The 25,408-nt window shown below is 41.4% G+C and overlaps 1 protein-coding gene across 11 annotated transcripts in view; it reads right to left on the bottom strand.

Annotated features, from left to right (window-relative positions):
• SNAP91 (synaptosome associated protein 91) overlaps positions 1 to 25,408 on the bottom strand; it is a 742,345-nt gene that overhangs the window by 69,295 nt on the left and 647,642 nt on the right. For all 11 annotated transcript variants that reach the window (XM_086926569.1, XM_086926565.1, XM_086926568.1 and 8 more), the window contains 2 exons: positions 23,181 to 23,211; positions 1,868 to 1,967 (listed from right to left, as the gene is read on the bottom strand). In XM_086926569.1, coding sequence (XP_086782695.1) covers positions 1,868 to 1,967; positions 23,181 to 23,211 — 131 coding nt within the window. The remainder of the gene's footprint in view (positions 1 to 1,867; positions 1,968 to 23,180; positions 23,212 to 25,408) is intronic.

Raw genomic sequence — 25,408 nt, forward strand, 5'->3', positions numbered from 1 at the left:
GAAGTTAGGCTGTTCAAGTTACTTAAAAGAAGAAATCATATTTCAAAGTTGTGTCCATGGTGGTTTACGAGCGAGGTGGTAATTGCAGAAAAGAATATGATGTGAATCATATGAACAAGAGAGTGGAAGAGAGGTAGATGAAGATTAAAGAATGGTATGCTGTCAAATGGAATGCTAAAGAACCAATGTTAGTTGTGGGAGATTGGGTGAGGATTCTCGAACCTGGTAAACTTAAAGGTGAGCCCAAGTATTGCAAGGAGATGAAGGTCATTAAGGGGTTTACCAACAATGCAAGATTGTAAAGTGTGGAATGTTAAAAGGGTTGTTAAATGGAAAAATATGACAAATTTAGATAAAATGGATTGTGTGCAGAGTTTTGATTAAAGTGACATATTTGTTCTAAAGGTTGACAACATTGTACCGGAGTGGGATGATTTTAATGTTTCTGGTGATGAGGTCAGCAGAGTGGACACTGGAATTGAAGTGACACAACAGAGTGTTGGTAGAAAATATGTTTTAGGACTGCAAAATTAGGGTGAAGTACCGAGTCAGCAAAGTTATGGCTGTAGTGAGCATGCTTTATTCAGGTGCCCTGCAGAGTGAAGAAAAGGGGTACGAACAAACATGCTCTCAGCAAGTATGGAGATTTTATTTGTAACTGTTTGGATATTACTTGGGAATGTTATTTTCTTTCCTTTAAGGGGAAAGGTGTGTTATAATGAGTATACATTCAATTAGCAATTGTGGTTTGTGTATTGTTAATGTTTAAATGAGGAACTGTCTCCACGGTTCCCAACTACAGTGTAGAAAGTTTAGATCAATTTCTCTTTTGAACGCCTGGCTGAAAACAGATGCTGTGCTGCACTAGTAAAGAGCCGTCAAGTTTATCCTGGATGTTATTATTTTGCAACTGGAGGACACTTTTTTTAAGTGTTCCTAAATCATACAACACTAAGATATTTTAGGGAAGTATATCAAAGAAAGATCCTGTACCAGAGAAACGTGATTTGGGACTGCATAGAGGTTTACAGCCTTGATAAAACAGGATGGCACGTTAGGTATCTAAACTGGATACATTCATTTTTCTATATTTGTTCTCTGCAAAATCCTAATATTCCAAGGGACTAATTCACAAACCTGTGCAAATTACTAAATCTGGATTGCAGATGAAATCGTGCTTTTATGAGTGCAAACCGACTTTTATAATTCCCAAAAAGTGGCTTTCCTCTTTTAAAAGGATTTAGTTTCTTTGTGGTTTCCATTAGATTAAATATACTTTTGCAGGTTAAAGAGTGGATGTTCAAGGGTGAGAATACACTGTAGGGTTGTGCGCACCCAAAAGCATTCTTTTGTGGGAATTCAAATACCATTTTTAATCACTTACCATACTAGAAAAAGTTGTTGTTTACCTCATTTCAAGGGCAAAATGACATCTATTTCCAGCATTGTAAGTAAACACACTCGCAAAACTGATGGGATTATATAGAGGTAAAGAGTGGGCAATGTATTTGACCTCGCATTGTAGATGGGCGTGCAAATATTTATTCGTAAATTATCACGAGAAAATGGAATTCACAAAATATTTTCAGAAGTACCCCCTACAATCCTCTGACGGTGCCAGGTTTTCTGGTGTAGCTCTGGGAAGCTTAGTCAGTTCCCAAAACCTGTACAGCTGCACCATTGCTACACTCTCACGTGACTGTCCTTTCAGAATCTGGCCCAGAAGCTTTAGTGGCAATAAAGTGTTTGCCCACACTTTTGCTTCAGTATTTTGAAATAGCTTCATTTTCAAGGACATTTTCTTTATAAGATTTGATATTACTAAAAACAATGTTTACATAGATTTTTGAGAATGCAAATACTATACCGGTGGTGCACCAGAACCCCATGTGGCAGGTGCTACCTTTGGTTGCCAGTTCACTCCTCCGGTTAATTTTTTTTCACCAGCATTCCACTGTAGATCTCCCCTAGTACAGAAAAAAAATATATAAAAAGGTCAAGGACTTAGAACATTCTAGCCCTTAAAACTAAAATCAGAATCCATGATTCAAAAGTAATACAAAAATATGCTTCACTGACCAGGGGCCTCCAATGAAACAGACAGGTAATATGCAATGCAATTGCCATTATGGGGGTTGCGTAATCTATTCAAAACATGCATCGATAGAGATGTGTTGTGGTTCTTGTTACATTGGACCACAGGTTGTAATCTGAAATGGAACAATTGAGAACTTCATAGCATACTTACAGGATACATACTTTTAGGTTTATGAAATTGTACCCGGATCCCATCCTTTATGTCTCCATCATTTTACATCCTTTAGCCTTTTACATCATAACAGAGACATACTACCCTCCATCTTGCAGCAACTAGCTCCCTTTAATTCTCGGTCTTCTCTCATACTTCCATTCCCTTTACTTTGTTTATCATGTCTGCTGTCTAGGTGGTTTTTCCTGATTAGTCGCACTTTTCTACGCTGCTCAATCCCAATTTCAGATATTTTTTGCCATCTGCCATCTACTATTTATGCCTTCTTATTTCCAAATACTTTAGCCAACATGTCCTATGTGTTTGTGATGGGGAGACCAGGATAAAGGCGCTTTAGTTCTAGCTTGGCTCAAAGGGACAAACTGTGGTAAATCTAACAAGGTGGTTGACTGCATCCATTAGCTTCTGTACACTGACTGCAGTCTGTGATAAAGAGGCAATTGCTGGAAGCAGCATCATAAAACATCCACTCAGTGGCTCATTTCAGCAGATAAGCACTTATAAGTTCTATTGAGAAAGCGGCTGACGGACACCTTCCAGATCATTACCTGCGGCTGACTAAGAAATGAAATCCTAAATGCTAAACCCATTTCACCCCATTCAGAAGAATTTTGAATAAAAAAGCATTGGCTATTGTGTGCATTTCAGGAAAATCCTAAACCCGCAGTAGAAGAACATTTTATTAATCATAAAGTTGCATGCAACAACAGTCCCGAACTCGTTCAGGAATCCAAGGTGCCAAAAAGCTCTTGCGGCACACAAAAAAGCATGAATGATAGCATTTCTCTCATTGGATTTCCAAATCCAAATAATGTTTGAAGGGGGCCAGAGCCAACCAGTGAATAAAGTGATGGCAAAGTAGTCTCTAAAAATAGGAAAATATTCACTTGTTTCCTGCATGCCAAAATGGTCCTGGGATTCAGAGTTGACTCTGTTAGTTTTCTCTTCAGTTTGGCAGTTAAAAGATATTGCCACATGCCTTCATCCTTTTAAATTAGACATTCATCAGAAAAGAATTGGCAAACAAACACACAACTTGTAGAATGATGAATTTGGATGCTTCTGTTACAAAGGCTCGGGCAATTCTATAGCTCGCAAAGCTTAACAGGACAAAATATTTAACTTTATTGCATTTGACAGGAGACAGGTGTTGAATGAAGAGCACAAACACAAATATCTTGCGGTCCTCTTAGTGTGTTGATAAAGATTCTTGCTGCTTGGTTCAGAATCATTTCTAGGAGATGCAGTAATTCCAAAGATGGTTTTAAGAGATTCAGTAATTTATATTGGCACCCATGACTGCATGAGCATACAGCTGAAACCTATGGGACAGAACAGGACCAATTATCCACAGCAACTTGAAGGAACCACATGTACACCAACATACTGTCAGACTTTTATTGTGTAGTTAATAAAAAACCATTACAAAAGTAAAAAGTACATCAATATAAAACTGGTCAACATACGTGCGAGATTTAAATGTAAAAACACTGATAAAATATATGTTACATGATGCATGTTAGGGAAATTAATACTGAACTACATTGTCCGATATTGTGTTAGTTCTATACAGAGAATGACCTTTTTTCACAAACTTAGTCTTAATTTGGATAGATCCCTTAACTGGTGAAAAATGACAGATGCAACTCTACTATCTCAAGATTGAGGAAAATTTAGTTCAATCTACTGCGTGTTTATCTGAGGCTTTCGACAGGGAGAGGATGGCAATACGGCTTCTTGGATGATTGCGGTTACAGAGTTCTTATTAGTTCTTTGTGTTACAACGTGAACTTCTTACATGGTTGCAAATACAGAGTTCTTATGGCTTCTTTATGTAACAGCGTATACAGGATTTTTAACGGCTATTTGTCGTGACACCTCTTTTGTTTTCGAACTTCAAAACAAACTTAACTGATCTGCAGAATAATTGTGGGTCTGTTGTGCACAGGACTTGTATAATGGCTGAGCGGCAGGTGCGTATTCCATGTTCATTATACTTCGCCTTTAACCAGTGCCGACGTTCCTGGTCCAGTGCAGGACAGATGCAAAATAGGTGGATGAGGTCTTGTTTTGCGGCCCCGCATAATTCACACTCCTTGGAGTCTGGTTTCCTCCAATCCGGTTGATCTGCATTTGTTGGCAAGTTACCCATCCTTAAGCTGAGGTATTTCAGTTTGAGATATGATGAAAAGGGGAATCCGAGATAGGCTGCGGGTTTGGACGTGTTATATGATTGAATTATCATCCAGGCATGCGAACGGTGACTGAAGATTGACTTGTCGTTGATCAGCGAATGCCTGTTTGCCGCCTTTTTGACTACTTGCTTGAATGAAGATACCTGGAGTTTGGTTTGCCATAACGAAGCAAGTTCGGTTGTGATGAGGGACAATTTTAGAAACTTGATTTACTGAGAATTAGGACTATTTTGCATGGTCTCCCACGTGGCGGAGTTGATTTCTGTTTCCCTGTGCATCCAGATGTTGTACCAGAACTTAATGGTCTCGTGTACACCAACATGTAATGTTATCCACAGTGTAAAATTCAGACATAGGTCTTACATTTGAGCCTGAGGGACTGTTGGAATGTTTAACTTTTCAATTGGAATGAATGCATTAACACCTATTACCTACTGCTAAACATAGAAAAAATTCAATTTAGGTGTATTCAATGAACACTTATAGACAAAATGGAGTCTCATAATATTCAGTTTTCAAATGAACTGCATATTTTCAGTAAAAGTGAAATCATTTTCCACTCCTCTATAGCGATAGAATCCCATCTAAAGAGCCCCAGAATGAACACTCAGTCAAGGTCCTGAAGTTCGATGTATGATATATGCTGTGCTTCCAGAGATTTCTAATTAAAGGGATATAAAAGAAATCAGGCAAACGCTTCTACTATGCTTTTCCTCAAAAGGGTAATTCATTCCCTTTTTGTAAACCTAATAACTCTGAGGTTCAAAAAGATACTCCAACAAGGTTAAAAAATATACATGCTGTCATTTTTAACATTTAACAGCACTCAAGCAAGAGTCATGAGGTTATCATGCAGCTTTCAATGTTATAATTTTATTCATTGGCCCCTACTGAGTGACTGATAACAATTTTAACTTTCCCTTCTGGTTGGATGGGGAGGCTAATGATACTAGAGAGCTAGCAGGACTCAGTCTAGTCTCGTATTCTATGCGAGGGCAGGAACAAGCCAAAACGATATGGTGGCATTCATACCATGCTCCAGTGAAAGCTCTATATTGTCCATTTCTCTACTGACCCAGGTGAGCACGACGGTCCTGAGAGCACATGATGCAGAACTGAAGGTTTGGGACGTAAACCAGTGTGTCTAGTATATAATGACTGGCTGGCTCCAGGACTAGATCTACTGACGTTTCCACTGGTATGGCAGTGGCTATGCTGCAAGGTAAGCAGGGGGTTGGCTGTAGTAAACTCACAAATAGAATCTGACCCACTCAGACAGTAGGGATCTTCCACGGCGAACTGAGAATTGGGAGTTCTCGGTTGAAGGGAGAGGATGCTCCCAGAGTGGTCGGTGAATGAACAAGCACCACACAAAGCAATGTGCAGTGGGGAAAGGAAGGCATGCAAAAGGATTGCGCTCACTGTCCATGGGGCTGTTTTTGAGCCCCAGCGTGTGTACGTCTGTGGATAAAGGAACAGAAGTGTGCTGGTGAATGGGAATGCCGGCCATGTGGCTGAGATGTTCGACTTCAAGAGTAGAGGCACACCTTAATAAGACTTATAAGACGTGGTCATAATAGCTCATATTAGCATATTAGGTCTTAAAAGTGGTGTTCTTCATGCTTCTCAGTGCAAGATCCCACAAGGCACTTAGGAATCTTGCAGAGGGAGTAGCCCCGAGAGGAAAGTGCAGAGGCGCGCAGAACTGCAGAATGGACATTTGGACATTACTGCACTCTTCATGTCAATTTTACCAGTTCTTTAACCTCCACATTCCTAGCTCTAAAGGCCAGATGGGAGAATTTGATGAAAATAGATGTGTAGGATAAGTAAGCTTTAGAACTGATGAAGGTTTGTCTTTTAGTTCTAGAGCACCATTTGTTATTAGTACACTATACGAAAGAGAAGGTGGACAACTTAAAAAGTTGTGGGGTGGCTAGATTGGTGAAACTGGAGACCTGAGAAGGAGGTGTGGATAATCGGAGGAGACAATCACACCCGATAATCTTGACAGTTGTGTCCAAGATTCCTGCAGATGGTATGTAGGAGAAAAGGTAGGAGTTTTTGAGGAACCTAACTGGTTAACACAAAGACTGAGCGCACAGTTTGCTGTTTTTTACAGTACTCTTATGGGAAAACCCTAGTTAGGAGCTAATCCTTGTGAGTCAGCCATGGTGATCCTGAGATCTAGAGGACCTCTTTTTTAGTTTTATCTGTCATAATGAAGTCTTTTATGGAGATAAAGAGGTGACGTGTTTCCCATTTTGATCACAGAGACAGTATCCACAAAAAGGGACTTACTGTTACTCAGGAAAGGACTGGAGATGATTAGCATCAAGGAAAAACAGAAAGTGTGAATTTGGGCCAAGAAATATACCTTTGCCCAGAATGAGGTGGTCAGGTAATTTTAGATAGTCTTAAAGGAGCATTTGCTAACAAGGATTGTTGGTTTTTTTCCAGAGTGGTTTCAGTTGCTTTGGGCTATTTCTGGTCCAAAGCCTGAATGGGGGATTTTCTTGGAGGAGGAAAGCCATGGAGTTGGACAATCACAGGATGCAAAGAAATATATTACATGTGGTGAAAACAAAAAAAGATGCATCCTTACTGCCAGTGTACCTGCAAAGGTTATAAAGGTGAAACCAATTAAATGTAAACTGTTAAAGTGACTACACATCAGCCATAGAATCAATCTGAAAGGTGAAAAAGAAGAGATATAAAAAAGGGAGAAGCATTTTCTACTGAAAAATATTGTACCAGACTTTGCTGCACACGGGTGAAGCAAGGACATGAAATGGCTTTTGAGGATAGGAGCTGTATTCTTTTGAACACTCCATGACCTTTTCAATTTTAGCATGTAAAAAGGGCCATGTTAGATCAGTAGTTTCAGGGCTAGCTTTGGCAGTGCTTAATTTTAGCATGTTGTTGCTGGTGAGGGCTACTCAGTTTTATTCCCTGACACTCATTTTTGGGAACCAGCAATGATTTTTCCTCATCACACATTTCCCGATGGTAAGAGAGGAATAAAACACACACACAAGGAAGAGAAACATGGAAGAACGTCACCAAGGTAGAAAGCAGGATCCTGGAAGAGTTAGATGAGGGGCAGACAGTGTCTAGCAGTGGATTAAAGAGGCATACAGTGGATTCAGTACTATGCATACCTTGGTATTCAGGGCATTGACAATTAATAGCACCGACCATCTGCTTACAGACAGAGCTTTGGGCACCAGTACTCATTTTATGAATTAGGCATTGGACTTTGGCTCTTCTTTAGAGAGGTTTACAAATTACTGTATCCACATCTTACAATGATGCAGTCTTGGTTACTTTCCAAAATATGAAACTGTCTGACACGTTTGAGGTCCTGTGCTCACACATGACTGTAGCCTGCTGTGTCCCTAGGCTATGACAGGCTTTTGTTTAATAAGGCATTTCTCAGCACTCCCTTTGTGGTTTTGAGGACTTTTAAAATTATTGGGTTTCACCACCAAAGAACCAGGAGCATACTTATCAAGAGTGCAGCTGGTGCAGTGGCACCAGAGCTGTGATAGGTCCTATGAACTCAGATTAATGATGGCTGTAGCACTTAACAGAGTGTTAGGGGTTAGAGGGGTCCTTTTTTCTTGGTTGCAAGGGCTCAAGGAAATTTTGCTACTCCACTGCAGGAAAAACACCCTATTCTCCATGGCCGGCGGGGTTCCAGTCTTCGACTTGAAGGTAAATTCTTCTGGTCAATCTGGAGGTTGGGACAACACTACCAAGCTTTTTCCACCTTGACACTGTTCGTTTTTTTTTTACCATACAGCAGGTGAGAGGCTACCCTCATTTGCTCATTGCATTGTTCTCCTTGCTTGAATATCTAAATCAATTCTGTTCTGGTTCCACAATCAATGATAGTTAGAAAGGTCTGTCTATGGTAAAGTGCAGATAGGACAGCACTGATTTCCATAATGGATGAATATCATTGCCATCAGCATTTGACAGGGGCGAGGCTGGGTTGGTCATCTGTTTCTACATACTTATTTCATCCAAGATTCTCATTATCCATGGCATTTCTTGTACAGGCTCCCAATAAATTGTCTGTGTGCCATTGTTGTTATTATCAATTCAAATCCTGGGGTTATGCCTGGCCAAGCAATTCCACAAGTCCAACAACTCCAGCCCCATGAATGCCAATGATATTCTTCAAGGGCTTGAGGTGAGTCACTACCCTGGGTAAGTGTTTTCTGGCCGTTACACATGCTGCCCTTACTGTGTATTACTGGACTTAATAGTTCTGCTGCCTCTATAGATTTAGTTCAAGGGCCAGATAAAAAGGCTTGAGAAAGGAAACTTGACCTGTGACAAGAAATGCTATTCATTGCATGAACTACCACCGCTACTCCTGTGACTAGTACTTGCATGATCAGCAGGGTTTTATTCCCTTTTCTCCCAAGACCGCCTTGCGAGCCGAGGTATTTGCTGGCTTCATCTTATATCCTAGAATCCCCAATTGCCTCCTTGGATGGTCTACATTTTCAATGATAGCTGTTCCATCCAGTGTGTCGAGTCGTGCTAACTCCAAACTCCTCCTCTTGCACTGACACATTTCTAAGATTAGTTGCTAGGAGGTGACATGGGCTATAGAGTATTGCATCTGAGTAACACCCTGCCTGACTGGGAAACCTGTTCCTTCTCCTTTCATTTTCCATCTATGTTTTGTTCTGGGCTTGAAAGGAGCAAAGGGGCTCCAAATTTTGTCTAGTGGTTGCCTTGAAAGAAAGTGTGACTAAGTTCGGGACATGCAGTGTTAGCAAGAAAGTCGAGTATAGCTATTCAATGAGAGTGATGAATTTGACATGGAGTTTTTATGCTTGTAGAATTGGCAATATGGAGAGTGGCGGTTATCTCATCCTTATTTCCTCCCTTCTCGCTCTTGAACCGCCCATGATGCCTTTTTTCTCCTGGGAACAAAATAATGATCTGTCCTTGGCATGGAAGCGAATATGATTTCTCTGTTCCCTATAAAGCTGCGGAGACTGTGTGCTTCCGCTCCCTTTTGCTCCACTATTAGCTCATCGGTATGTACTTAAGTACAAGCATTGTGTTCTAATTTAATTAGTGCCCCTGAGCCTGGCCAACGCTAGTTCCATACTATGAATTTCATTGAGTAGTGACCACCATTCCATAATGTGTGGGGAGTTGGGAGAAATCCAAGCGCGTGCAATTATAAGTTTGGCACATGACACCGAGATGGTGACTAGAGATCTTTGTGAAGTACTCCTGCCATTACTATCTAACAAAACTAGAGCAGGATCTAAAGAAAATATGACCCCTAGCTTCAATTACATTATGTTCTCAAATGATGCCCAAAATTCTGCTATCTTGGGACAAGTGTATAGCATGTGCACAAGATCTGCTGAAACTAACGCACATTTAGTTCGTTAACTATACATACTGTTAGAAGCCCATTTAGATATTCTTTCTGGAGTATGGTGAAGCATACAAGTTGTTTTAAATTGCAGCAATCTTAAACTTGACGAAGAGACCACATTGTTAATATTGCGTAGAGATGAATTAATCAAAGCCGGAGTAATATTACTCTCTAACATCCTACTCCACGTCTCTGCATAATTTATTTTAATTAAGTACTTAATTAAAAGGAAACATATGTTTACAAACAACAAAAATTAAATGATTGTAAAATGCACCAGTTACCCTTTCCAGTGTGACACTTACTAGCTCCACTAGCGACTACCGGCAGGCATTTTTAGTCTACCTTACGTTCCTGCCTCTAATCCCCATGCCTGCCTTCAAGACCTGCAGTGTTTCCAAGCCATTGGACGGGGTGAAGACGGTTGTTGCATCACAAACAGCCACACTTCAAAAGTGGGGCTTCAATGCTTCTGTGAAGCTTTGGTATAAACAGCAATCAGCAGGCAATGGGTTTTGGTAGGAGCTGAAGAGAGAAGGCTAAACCAACAGCTATGCCTTCCACCTCCACTCACAACTAAAGCACACCCATGGTGTGCAAATGCCTAGCGTTTTCAATGCCTCATTATCTAAATGCACTGTCATGGTTAGAGCCTATTTATATGTAGGGACGTAAATCAGACTGGGAGTGGCCCTCTAAATGAATGACAGCCATGTTCACCAGGAATGATGTCACTTCTGTAAAATAATAGCATATGTTGTGTAAAATATGTGTTTTTGATCCCACTGCAATTAAAATAACCAAATATGTTGTATATGTATTTGAAAATAAATCTTTTGTTTCCATAGTAACTTTGATGCAGTTCGACAAATGTGCATGAAACCTTATGAAAAAAGTGGTTCATTTAATCAGGTGTCGGCATAGCAGGTTTCTTGCAGATCTGTCAAGCTTGGGACAAAAAATAAAGGGTGTTGGGGGTTCAATAAAGTAACTTTTCCTATTGTAACGCACATTGAAATGGTTTCTATTCTCTACAGAAAACACTGAATGGAATTATATGAAGGTTGAAGTCATTAGAACTGCTTTTGGTGTGCAAATTAAGGTTTGCTTGGCTGCCGTGCGAGCAATAAATTGTGGTCCAAACAATAAATAAAGCTAAGCATAACTTCTCTTTAACCTTTATTTTTCTCTAAACTTGTGTGTATATATGTGTGCATGTATGTGTGTACGTATGTGTGTAGGCATATGTGTGTCTATCTATCTTGGGTGTAGCATAACGGCCAGAGCTTCCGACTTTAGAGCTTGGGATCCACATTAGGGTCCCAGTCCCGGATGCACATCATATAATCCTGACAAATCAGTTATTCTCCCTGTACCTATGGACCACACCTAGAGACCTTTACAGGTGATTAGCTGTGCTATACAAATCCAAGTATTATCTATATAGATATCTATATATATATAGATATATATACACATATATATATATTTTTTTAAAAACATTTTTATTGACATTTTTATTTTAAAACATTTGTACACACATAACTCAGCTATTCACTTTACATTTTTTATTCATCACTTATTCATCACTTAGGCAGTTCCACATATATTCTAGTCTGGCAACATATCTTAGTACGGTCCATCGCTTTACAGGGCTTTCTTGCACCCTTCCTGGAATATGTCTAACACATCATGAGTAATGCAATGGACTTTGTTCAACAACTCACATCTCAGCGGGTACCTACGCATAGAGGAAGAGTTGGCACGTCAACTATTGATTTAATTTTTGTTTCCCCCGGTTTGGCGGACCGCATATTAGTAACGGAAATTATGGCAACAGATTTTGGGGACCACAATCCAGTGACAGTCACACTAAGACTAGCTAAACGACCTGTCTATGCTACTACGCAGGGGGTGAGGGACATATGCGTGACCACAGATAGACTGAGATTGAAATGGAGAGGTATAGACAAAGATGAGACCATCAAGTCCTTATTAAGGGAGGAGCAGATATCAATTCACTTATGCTCAAATACAACAACCAGAGGCCACAAAGTAATCACATATTTTACTAAAGTATGTTCCACGGTCAGAACCCTACTGTCAGTACGTGTACCTCAGGGACAAAAAGATCCGAAGTGGTTCGACCATAATTGCTCTGAAGCAAACAGAAATTTGCGCAAGGCCCTCACAGAGACCCCTCGAATCAGGACCAAAGTTAGCGCGGCTAGGAAAGCCTATAAATTAGCACTAGATACACAGGGGCACACTTCTGGACACTCGCTGGGAAACCCTGGCTGGAACCGCAGGAGGGAAATGTAGTAACCTATTTTGGCCCGCGGTAAAAGAACTACGGAATATGGGCCAACAACTAACACCATTAAGATGCACTATTGCCAGCAGTGCTTGGGAACTACATTTCGCAAAAATTTATGCCCAACCCCCAAATAACCCAAGTTTTGAAGCTCCAGACCAGTTTGGTAATTTACAGATAACCCTGGGGGAAGTGGAAGAAGCAATTGCCCAGAGTCTTGGCAACAAGGTACCCGGACCTGATGGGTTGCCCATAGACCTTATTAAATGGAAACCTGATCTTTGGGCCCCAATATTTGTAAATGTTTTTAATAGTCTGCCTCAATGATGCCCGAAACTTGGGGAACTAGTATAATTGTTCCGATATACAAGAAGGGAGACAGGTCTGACCCCGTGAATTACAGACCAATCTCGCTCCTAGATAACACCCTAAAGATTTTGGGCCGCGTTATTTACAATAGGATCATTGAATGGACAGAGGAAAGCGGCATTTTGTCACCATGTCTAATGGGATTCAGAAGCAGGGTCGGCACAAAGGGAACAATGTTTAAATCTTACATTAATTATTGATAAATATAACATTGCTCGCTCTGCCCCTATTTACTTAGCGTTTATGGACCTGTCATCTGCTTTTGATTTAGTTAACAGGTCCAAGCTTTGGTCTATTTTATTGGGTTATGGATTAGATGACACCTTGGTTTATTTTTCTAGCTTTGTTACACACAGATCTGAAATTACGAGTGAGAATAGGGATGGGAGGGAAATTATCTGGGTCAATCAAGATAGGAAGGGGAGTCAGGCAGGGGTGCGTTTTAGCACCTCTGCTTTTTTTTATTTATATCAACGGTCTTGGTAACTGCCTTGAAAAATCTACCCCGGACGTTCACATAAGAAATGGTAAATTGTTACCTGTCCTCCTTTACGCAGACAATGCGGTCCTAATGGGCCGCACACCTAATTTGTTGCGTACTTAGTAAAATGTTTTAAGGAATTTATGGATGATCTAGATCTACGTGTACAGTTTAAAAATCTTTTATAATGTCATGTGGCCCAGGGAAAAGTCAACTGACATACAGGTAGGGGATGAAAGACTTACTGCAACTCATATGTTCCCATATCTGGGAGTGTCCTTTGCTGCGAATGGTTCGTGCACTGGGCATTTGGCCCAGGCCACGAACAAATTCTCAAAGGCCACTAATTCAATTTTAAGTATCCCCAGACCTAAAAGATCAGGCGCCATTAAAGCAATTGTTAAAATTTTTACACTACAATGTGTGCCAGTAGCCACCTATGGGGCCTTGACAAGGAAAATAACAACCGCAATAATTATAGGCCACAATATGCACTATAATGAACAGAAAGTCCAGCCGGACTTTAGAATTTATGCAATAATTAAATATGTTAAATCTGGCGAAAAACAATGAAACAATGGGACACAGTCCTGCATCCACGGTGCTACACATACATTAGACAATACATACATATAAGGTATTTCAGGCATATGAGGGAACGGGAGCAAGAGAACAGTATTTACAGTGTATTTGCTTCACATAAGTGGGAAACACATGATTTTGGCACGTAATAGTGAACTAGTGTTTAAACCACATATTAGGTCGACGGCGTTTCGATCCAGTTAACAATAATGGATCATCATCAGGACAATCATTGCCTGCCTGAATTTTAAAAGCCTGTATAGACAGGAAGGAAGGGGACATATAACAATTCATTAATCAACTGTGTAACTCTTAGGACAGTTCCAAGGTAAACTCATACCATGCTTTAAGGTGCTACTTGGTCATCCATGTGAGAGAGGTGTCAGGCAGCATGTGCCAACCATCCACGGCGCAGTGTGATCAAACCATGCCACGGGAGGGTTTGTGTCGTGACCATCATGTATCAAGACTAGTGCCTATAGCATGCCGGAGTGATATATATCACTAGATTATGGAGGGTGGTGGGTCGTCAATAAGGGATAGGTGCAGGAAATAATTACATGATCGCGAAGAATACCGAGGTCAGGCGCGCTATCCACCTGTCGTCTGTGGAAGGCGGGGAAGGTCAAGCTGGTGCAGTACGATTAATTGGTCTGGCACCTATGGGAATGGGGCCATGAGTTAACAGGGGCTAGACGGTGATGAAGGGCAACAATAGTACAGCTTCCATGGGGGACTTGCTTACCTTGCACCCTGGTTGTATTAACCAGCAAAGATTAGCCTACAATCCGATTGGTATGTAGGGGGGCTGATCTGGGCGCATTCAACCTGCGGAGAGCATGCAACCAGAAAGGTTAAGAAATTAATCTACTGGGATTGCCCGGTATTGGGGTTTAAAAACGATAAATTGGACAACCCGTATGGGTGCAGCATGGTACCAAGGACCGTGGTCCGGTAGGTTGGCAGCGGAAATTGAATGAGCCTGGATGAGGTAACTAGGGCCGGGATAAGGAGAAACTATATAACCAGGTCATGGTACAGAGAGGGAGCCGTGAGCATAAACGCGCCGAACCAAAAACTGCTTACCTATAAGGATAGAAGACTCGTGTTTCGAGCAAGGTGAAGGATTGGAGAGGGCTCGTATTACGAGCAAAGTAGCCTTTGATGGGGCTCTTGGGGACGGTCTGGATTAGATTGCAGCATCCGGCGATTAGCCCTAAAGCCGAATGGGGAAAAGTTAACCAACCATGCACTAATTGGCCGTGAGTACAGTGCGAAGACCATTGGTAGAATGAGCTATATCACGGGCATCTTACCTACAAGTTGATTTTGAGGGCTCCTGCTGCGGAGCACGCTAGCCTGTGATAGGGCTCCTACGAGGAGGAGAAAAAAATGGAGGGGCGTATAAGCACCTAGAAACATTTAATGAGGTACATCGATCAAGGGAGAATTGGAGGGAACCAGCTTACCTCGCGTTCACGATGGAACTAAGAGAACCGTCCCGGTGCACGTTAGCGCCGTGGAACGTCTGGCAGTCGGCGTGCTAGGGAGAAATAAGCGCGTCGGCCATGATACGGGGGAATTGGCAGGGCGTGGAGGCCATGTTGGTAGGGGCAGACCCGGTTAAGAGCTGACATACTGGAAGGGTGAATTGAATGGTGAAGGGATATATCAGGGGGTGAAGAGAACAATTAAGCGGCGAAGTGATTACACGGGCATGCAGGCGACTAAATTGACATTTCAAACCCAATTTTGCACAGTTTCATATTCACAAGCATTGATTCGGTTTACAATAATATAGAAGTAAGATCCCAACATTATGTTTTACAATATGCGGATTGTTTTTTGAGACAAGGCAGCTGATTTTCACAGAAGTGAGGTCCAATCCTCATTACGGTTAAGGCCACTTCGTATACTGTCAAAAAGTAAGATCATTTTGAGTTCCTCTCTGTTAAGTAATAGTCCGATGTCACCTCCACGAGGTGGTAGCTTCACGGTTTTAAGGACACTCCATTTCAAATCATTGTCTGTATGTCCTTTGGCGGTGAAGTGATTCACCAGTGGGGCGTTGGGAGTTTTATAACGAATTCGACTACGATGTTGACAAATCCTTGTCTAGACTTTTTGCCTCGTCTGCCCCAAGTATATAAGTTTACAAGGGCAGTGGATCAAGTAAATCACATTACTAGTATTGCAATTGGTGAAGTTTTTACATTAGATGGTGACTTTATCAAATACAAAAGATTTGCCTTCAATGGTAAACTCACATACATTACATGAACCGCATTTGACATGTCCCACTAGTGGTGTTTGGGTCCATAGGGAGTTTATTGTGCTAAAAATTGGAGGATTGGGAAGAGCAGCACGGACCAAATGAGCTTTCAAGTTAGAGCTTTTTTTGTAAGCAAACAGAGGGCGGTCATAATGCAAATTACCTGCATTGAGAGTGGGCCAGTGTCTAAGTATGCTTTTTTTCAGTTCATTGGATGCAGGTGAGAACGTAGTTACACAGGCCAGTCTTGTGGTGGACTCTTTATCTTAAGGACAGAGAAGTGCTTCCCTGGGGCAATACCAGGCACGTTTGACCGCTGTTCTTACTAGTCTATTTGGGTAGCCCCTGTGTTTAAGTTTGTCTGACAGTACAGCAGCTTCTTTAAAATAGTCTTCCTTGGCATAACAATTCCGTCTTATACAGAGGAACTGTGAGTAGGGTAAGGAATCTCTAAGGGCTCTGGGGTGATTACTGTTGTAGGATAACAGTGTGTTCCTCTCTGTGGGTTTGCGATGCAACCTAGTGTGCAAGTGGCCATCGAGGTGATATATGTTTAGGTCCAGAAAAGGGATGGATTTGGTGTCAATGGAACTAGTAAATGTGAGCCCACAACAATTATTGTTTAACCAATGAATAAATTGATTCAAGTTACCTTCATCACTGTTCCAAATTAAAAAAATATCGTCGATGTAGCGCTTCCAAATGATGATATCTGATGAGAAGGGATTGGAGGGTGTTAGGATAGAATAGGTCTCTATTTGATCCATGAATAATATTGCCAGATTGGGGGCAAAAATAGCCCCCATGGAAGTACCTTTAACCTGTTGAAAATACTGCTGGTCAAAGGAGAAGAAGTTTTTAGTTAAACAGATTTCCAACAGTTGAAGTATAAAGACTGTTGGGAAACGGTGAGGTCTAGGCCTGGTGTCAAGGATGTCACGTATGACCAACAGGGCAGCAGTTTGGGGAATATCTGTGTACAAGGACTAAACGTCCATTGTACACAACAGCTGGTCGCCTACAGTGAAGGGTATTTCCTCAATGAAATTGACCATGGCCATGCTATCCTTAACATAGCATTGAGTTTCTGGTACAAAATCCTTGATAAAAAAAATTACATATTTGCCCAAAGGTTCAAGGATCGAGCCACAACCGGATACAATTGGGCGTCCTGGCGGTGCAGTAATGCTCTTGTGTATTTTAGGCAAGGTGTAGATTACAGGCATGCGAGGTGAATTGATATTAAGGAATTGATGCTCTTTTGCCCTGTTCCCATCATGCACTGGGACAGGAACAGACTAAATAACGGTGATGGATCAAGCCCTGATCTTTGGACTGGGTAAGAGTGGTCTGCTTAATTCAGACACTCTGTTAATCACCATCCCCTTTTCTGAATCGTTTTTGGCCACTATAGGTGTGGCAGGGTATACTCAGACATGAGTCCCTTGCTCACTGCACCATCAGGATTCAAGCAAGTCGGGCCGACGACGGCTGAAATGCCAGAAACCGGTCCCCGGTAGCTTGTCTTCTTTCTGGTGAAGAATTAGCTTGGTAGTTTAGTCTGCCCTGTTCCCATGATGCACTGGGCCAGGGACAGACTGATTTGCATATAGCCAGGTTCTGAGCTCGGATGGTGCAGTGAGCTAAATAACGGTGGTGGATCAAGCCCTGATCTTTGGACTGGGTAAGAGTGGTCTGCTTAATTCAGACACTCTGTTCATCACCACCCCCTTTTCTAAATCGTTTTTGGCCACTATAGGTGTGGCAGGGTATACTCAGACATGAGTCCCTTGCTCACTGCACCATCAGGATTCAAGCAAGCCGGGCCGACGACGGCTGAAATGCCAGAAACCGGTCCCCGGTAGCTTGTCTCCTTTCTGGTGAAGAATTGGCTTGGTAGTTTAGTCTGCCCTGTTCCCATGATGCACTGGGCCAGGGACAGACTGATTTGCATATAGCCAGGTTCTGAGCTGGGATGGTGCAGTGAGCTAAATAACGGTGATGGATCAAGCCCTGATCTTTGGACTGGGTAAGAGTGGTCTGCTTAATTCAGACACTCTGTTCATCACCACCCCCTTTTCTGAATCCCATTTCCATAGGTGTCAGACCAATTAATCGTACTGCACCAGCTTGAACTTCCCCGCCTTCCACAGACGACAGGTGGATAGCGCGCCTGACCTCGGTATTCTTCGCGCTCCTGTAATTATTTCCTGCACCTATCCCTTATTGACGACCCACCACCCTCCATAATCTAGTGATATATATCACTCCGGCATGCTATAGGCACTAGTCTTGATACATGATGGTCACGACACAAACCCTCCCGTGGCATGGTTTGATCACACTGCGCCGTGGATGGTTGGCACATGCTGCCTGACACCTCTCTCACATGGATGACCAAGTAGCACCTTAAAGCATGGTATGAGTTTACCTTGGAACTGTCCTAAGAGTTACACAGTTGATTAATGAATTGTTATATGTCCCCTTCCTTCCTGTCTATACAGGCTTTTAAAATTCAGGCAGGCAATGATTGTCCTGATGATGATCCATTATTGTTAACTGGATCGAAACGCCGTCGACATATGTGGTTTAAACACTAGTTCACTATTACGTGCCAAAATCATGTGTTTCCAACATATGTGAAGCAAATACACTGTAAATACTGTTCTCTTGCTCCCGTTCCCTCATATGCCTGAAATACCTTATATGTATGTATTGTCTGATGTATGTGTAGCACCGTGGATTCAGGACTGTGTCCCATTGTCCCATTGTTTCATTGTTTTTCGCCAGATTTAACATTTAATTATTGAATAAATTCTCAAGTCCGCCTGGACTTTCTGTTCATTACAGTGCATATTGTGGCCTATAATTATTGCGGTTGTTATTTTCCTTGTCAAGGACCTTTGTCTCTTTACTAACTGATACCCCAGGTCCTTGCTTACCTAGAGGGTTCCCTTGTCTTTAGTAATAGTAGCCACCTATGAGGCAGAAGTATGGGGCATTGGAGACAATTGTCGCATCCAGCAGGAAGAAAATGGGTTCTGCAGGAAGCTGTTAACCACATGCGCGCTGCACTTATTCTGCTGGTATGCTGACTTTTTAAAAAACCCATTGTTCATGACGAGCTGGGCTCGTCATCAGTGTTTGAGGAGGCTACACCATGACGAGCCCAGCTCGTCATCAGCCTCGAAGGGGTTAAGCATACCAATTTCTTCATCTACTAATATTATGCACAGCGAACTAAACTTATCCTTTGTGTCCGACCAGTGCTATTTTGGCATTCGGTATGGAGAAATACCTCAGCCACTTTGACTCAAGATATAATATCTGACTGCCTAAAATGCGAAAGGGGGATGGAGATCCCATGGCTTTCGTTTGTTCACAAAAGCTTGTGCAAGATAGGCAAAGATATTATCTTTGCCAATCCAACTGATGCTAACACGGTGAACAAAACTGAACTGAAGGAAGCACTTTATGCACTTTATACAACGGGTAGAACTGGGATAGAATTAGGAAAACCTACAGTGGCAAGGTATATGGATATGGGACAATATAGATACCCCTTCGCACTGTACCTAACCCTACCGATGACACATTGGGAAAGAAGTCCTTTGTTCCGATTTAGGGCTGGTTCTATTAGACATCTGTTAAATTTTCCCTTGGGGCACCAACCAAGTACGAACAAAATAAGTTGCCCCTGTGATGGGCTAAGCAACCAAAATGATTTACATTTTTTCTTCTCTTGTAATTTCTATTTGAAATATGCTAAATGTCTTTTAATTCCTCTTTTTAAAGAATGTAGAGCAATCACTCTGAATGAATCCTATCAGTTGCTGCTTTCATTGGATAATGAGGAAATAATCTGTTGCACTTGCACTTTACTAAAAATTGCAGTTTGTGCTCGAAATATGATGGAAAAGGCCTAAATTAGAACTGCTAGTGACTTATTGTAAATATCTGTATTTTTAATTTTGTCATGGATTTTTAAGAATTGTATAACAATATATGTGCTTTTATGGATTCTTAAGAATTCGAATAAAGATTAAATTTTAAAAAAAAATGTCTACCAGTCAGTGGTTCACTTTATCTAAATTTTCCCCCGACAATGCCTATCGCTACTTCCGGGTCCCATCTCGGTGAGTGGCCTCAAGCCTCAGACCAGAGCTCGGTAATGTCCTCATCAATTTCAACTTCATTCTATGGAATTTAAGCTAACAAACCTTCGTGCAAAGGGAGCCTTGGAGCATCCAACTCTGGGGATGCGCTTATTGCTCTTAGCCACTAAGCATTATACCCAATACACTGTGCGTCTCCTGGGGGGGCGCCTCCTCTTTCTGATCCTTATCTAAGCACAGATCTGTTCAGTCTCTCTGCTTCCCTTTTTAGATCTCCTCAATACGGTTGGATAATAATCCAGTTCCAGTCTACAAAGTCAAACCTGTAGAAACCATTGTCTGTGTTTATAGTGCATTGCTGTACATGTACACAGTGAGTTCTGGGCCCTTTGCAGATTACATGACTTCAGCTATTAACCTTAAACAAAAACAAAAAAATCGACACCACAAGTCCTACACTGCCTCTTGATGGAAGTTAGAAAATACTGAAAAGTAAAGTGCACTGTAAGCCTGCAAACATGCTGAAACTAGAGTAGATATTACGTTTTTTTTCTCAAATAATGGTAATGTAATTTGTATCTTGAGAACATCAGCTAGATAACGGAACGTTAGGATTTTTCAAGGTGGAAATGCTACAAAAAACAATATATAAATTGTATTAAGCAAAAAAAAAGTAAAAACAAAATATGTATGAGAAAAAGACAACGAATATTAAGAAAAGGAAAAAGGTTGTCAAGCACCACAAAAGCTACCTGGGCCTGAACAAAGAATGCACAGTCTTCCATTGCCAGAGCTGAAATACTTACTCTTTCTGCACAGAACTGGGATCCACAAGCCTCCTTTCTATTTTGGGAAAAGGAACAGAAAGGAAACCTGGGAAGAACAGCCCAGGGCACGAAGGAGAAGTGTCAGCTGTGGAGATAGGAGGCACAAGTAAAGTAGATCTAGCACAGGCATCAGAAGAAACCGGCCAGTGAAACCACTAAGCAAAAAGTAAGATATGGCAGTAGGAAGGGGCAAGCGGACAGCGGGCACACCCCCTCTAAGGAAAACTAACTTTGTGCATTAGTCACCTTATCTTACATCCTGTACAAAATGCCACTGCACATGTACTGTTAGGAGGGTGAAAGGTCCCCAACATGGCTGGGACAGTCTCCACCCTACTCTCACGTTAACCTTAACAAGCTGTAGTATTTATGATCCTTCATCAGCAAGAATGAAAATTGTGTGCCTGCCATGAGGCTTTTGTTTTTTAGCATGGAGTGAGACCCAGAGCAGAGTGTGCCCTCTTTTTATGAGTGTGACTACCATCCCCATACCAGGCTGTAAAGGACTGACAGTGGAGGCAACAAAAACTTTATTAAAAAAGCACTAAAAAATGGTTGTATTGGAAAATACAGGAATACTTTATAATAATCATGCACAATGGCAGATAACGGAACAGGATGTTGAAAGGGACACATTCATAAAAACAATCCACACAGAAACCCAAATACTGTTAGCACACATTCATATCTGTATTTTGAAAACATACGTAAAAAGTGTTCTGTTGCCCAAGTGAAAAATAGAACCACCACACTACGAGTGAGAAAATATGGCATATAAGGAGGTTTCTTAGTACATAGAAACGACCAATATAAATTAAACAATGTATGTATGAGCGTCTCTCTTCCAACATACCTTTCCATTTTCTGCCACTGTGCATTATTATCAGGTCTTTGTGTATTTTCCACTAGAACCATTGTTTTTTTCTGTGTATGTTACATGCCCTGGATCTGCATGAGTAGGGGTGTCTTCGTTTCTTAAACACAATAATAACTGTTTAGTCAGCAGGGCAGGCATGTATGTACTGTGGAAGACACGTAGAGTGCAGGTGGTGGCTGTGACCATGATCAACTGATTTTTATCTTGAGTGATACAAAATAAAAATGGTACTTAAGATAAATGGGAAGAGCCTGGACAGTAGGATTCTGACCAATGTTTAGGAAAGGAGAGAGTGGGGCTGTTTGAAGTTAGGGCCTCCCTGCCTTTTCCTGCTCCATCATTGCCTGGAAGCACTATCCACTCCCACACCTAATAGGTTAAAAGGTAATTGTGTGCTCACACTTTGCACACACACTATAGTTGGACGAGTCTTCTTTGAAATAGCAGAAGTGCAGAACTGCCCAAAACCAGTCATGGAGTAGGGGATACATGAAGTCTGCCTGTGGCTTGGGTATAATGATTGGTCAGACACTTTCTGCTAGTGACCCAAGATTTCCGAACCAGAAGCCGGCAGTCCACAGAAGACCAGGAAAATCCATATAGTACTAGGTAAGGCTCACAATTCACCTGGACCAGGTTTAGGATGATTAACGTGGGAAATTGATCAATCTACCAGGAGGGGTGACTAGGACCCTGCTTTAAGGGAAAGAGCTGGCCAACTGTTGAGTTGGGCACACGAAATGCCCCTAAAGGAGGAAGATACAATTACGAAGGCGTGTAGGTGGAATAAATAGATGCCGCCATGTTCTGGAGATCATCACTGCTGAGCTGAGAGAGAGGTCTGGGGCCCCGATAGCATCTTCAGCACAGGCAGTGACATCTACCTCGTGAATCAAAGGCAGTCAGAGAACTCACAGGGGCGAGTTTCTTGGCGAAGCATCTAGTAGCAATAAGCAGACAGGTGCTAAGTTAACTCACAATCCACAGTTGAGCAGTGACCAAGAACTCACAAGCATCATGCAGAGACTGCACCAGCAGAAGTACACCACAAATGCAACCAAGAGTTAGCAGTTCGGTAACGTGGTAGGATGTGGTGACTAGGCCGGAAGAAGACACATTAGCAGCAAGACTGCCAGGAACCCAAGCACTGCAACCCCACTGAAACATCTTCAGTGCGGGATCAACTTACAGACCACTTAAAATGCGTTGCATACGTCAGTTGAGCTAACACAGAGACAGCGTTGTCTATGCTTGTTGGGCATGCAATGATCTAACCTAACATTTTTTATGCCACTTCTCCATTTAAATAATTGCTGTCATATGCCAGCTTCAACAAATGCAGCATACATATGAAACATAGAATATGTCTTAAACACTGTGTTTACCAAAAGGATAAACAACTGGGAGTATTTTAACTTATGCTGCTAATTAACCATATGTTTATATAATACATACATAATACTTACTTTTTTACTGTACTGCCGGAAATACCAAGATCTAGAAAATATAAAAGAAAAAATGAAGTGAATATTGTTTAAGCAACAGTGAAAACAATATATGGAGGTGTCCTAAACATGGACGTTCCTCATGAAATAAGATGTGATGCATATGTACAACACTAGATCTTCTCCAGGATTTCATCTTCTGGTAGTAACAACATCAGACGTCCAATTGCTATTGTGACCCAACTCCAATTTTACAGTAACCACAGAGTTTTTTGCTCTCAATAATTCCTAGGCTGAAGTCATCCAGGCTCTTGTGTGGGCAAACTAAAGCTTCAGCCCTCTGTGTATCTTGCCCAACATTAAGCTGAAGAACTCTTAGAATCAGATAAAATAGATTTAACCCAATCAGAAATAACTCATAGGCAATTTGAGAAAGTTTTTGCCTCCGTATGCTTTTGTGCCCACTTCCATGAGCAAATCTACAGCATCCCGGTTTTTCACACAGTACTTCACTGAGAAGGCCTGATTGTTTCTTCATGCATGGTGGGGTGCCGTGTAGTAACTCTGACTGAGATAATCTTTGGCAGAACGACCACATAATCCAAGCATTGCACCTTCATACTGAACAAAGATATGCAGCTTCCTGAACAGCTTTGGAGAGCAAATAAAAGAGATCATTTAGCATCAAATAATAATCGTGGATAATCTTCCTTATGAAGATACTTAAAAGATTCCATTTAAGAAATCGTAAATTGCGGCAAATAACGATTCACAATTTGCAATTCCCTAAACGGAATGTAAAAAATAGGAATTGTTATAAGTAGTTACAATTTGCACACCGACTTCCAATGAACCCATTGTTCTGAGAACCGATCTAAGTATTCTGAGATTGGTTCTCCAAATACTGATTCATAGTGGGTCAGCAGACCACCATATTTGTGATTGCTTTTATATAAATATATATAGATTTTCTTGTTCACAAAATATTTCGCAAGCACAACCCAAGCACTGTGCAGGCAAAATAAACAGTAGTAGAGAAGGACAGTGTCAGATTGGCAGCACAACTATTCGTGAGGGGCATCAAACCAGGGGCGAAAGCAACTCAACAGGCTTGATGGGGAGGAGCCTCTTATCGCAAAACTCAGTTTCCATGGTTTAACAAAATAAAAACATAAATAAATACACTTAAACAAAAAAAGCTTAATGGAATAAACATTTCTAAAATAATTTGCCACCTGATACTAGTTAAGCAGTGTTTAACGGAAGATCACGATCCACAAAAGTGGGACACTTTCTTGGGTTGCTGGGTTCTTTTCCGACCCTAGCATAAGAGCACATCCCTTCTTCAGATTCGTACCAGGTGAAAACTAATGAGTGAGATGGCGTTTTACTCAGATCATATATTATCGGCTATTTGCTTTACTATCTATCTCTTCCAGTGCAGGCCACAACTTTACTCTATTGGCAGTTTTAAATATGAAACGAGACTCCATAAAATACTATTCAATAGAATGCATTAAAAACAGTATACCTAGTTTATCTGTTTTCCAATATCATTTAAAAACAATTGAGTGTTGAAAGAATTTCTCAGATTTTTATTACAGGAGTATAACCATACTCAGTCTGACATCCTAATGAGCTCTCTTTAGTTGTAGAAATGTTCTAATTTACTATTTCCATCCTGAAGACTGGTAATTACGAATTCCATTTCACACACTCAATATATAAATCTAGGCAAGTTACAAACTGTTTCATGTTTTCAGTTATCAAACCACTGTTCAGTTACATGGTTGCAGTGCACCATCATTCCCAGGAGAACATTCATATAGAATTTTATGTGTGGCTTTTTATACCTATAATCTGAAAGAACAATTATTATAGATTCCTTACCTTCAAATTACCCCCAGGCGTCAGACTGGATCTGGAAAGTTTTTTGTCAGCAGTCCCCCTGCGCGTCAGAAGGTGGTGTCATTCGACTCTACGTTCGTAATCTGCATAATGGTCACTTGGATGATGTTGCGGTAGCTACATAGACGCCACCCTCGCGCGCTGACGTCAGTTCTGTCTTTTTCCGCACCAGCAAGCGCAGATCCCGAGAGAGCGGTACCTCCAGTCACTTTTTGACTGACTGTTTTTTAGACTTTTGTCGACTTCGTTTTTGGAGTCCTTCGACTCTTGGTGCACGAGGGATGCCCGGCTTCAAGGCTTGCGGTTTGTGTAACCGACTAATGTTGGTGACAGATCCGACC

This window comes from Lissotriton vulgaris, chromosome 6, assembly GCF_964263255.1.
Source record: "Lissotriton vulgaris chromosome 6, aLisVul1.2, whole genome shotgun sequence".
Lineage (NCBI taxonomy): Eukaryota > Metazoa > Chordata > Amphibia > Caudata > Salamandridae > Lissotriton > Lissotriton vulgaris.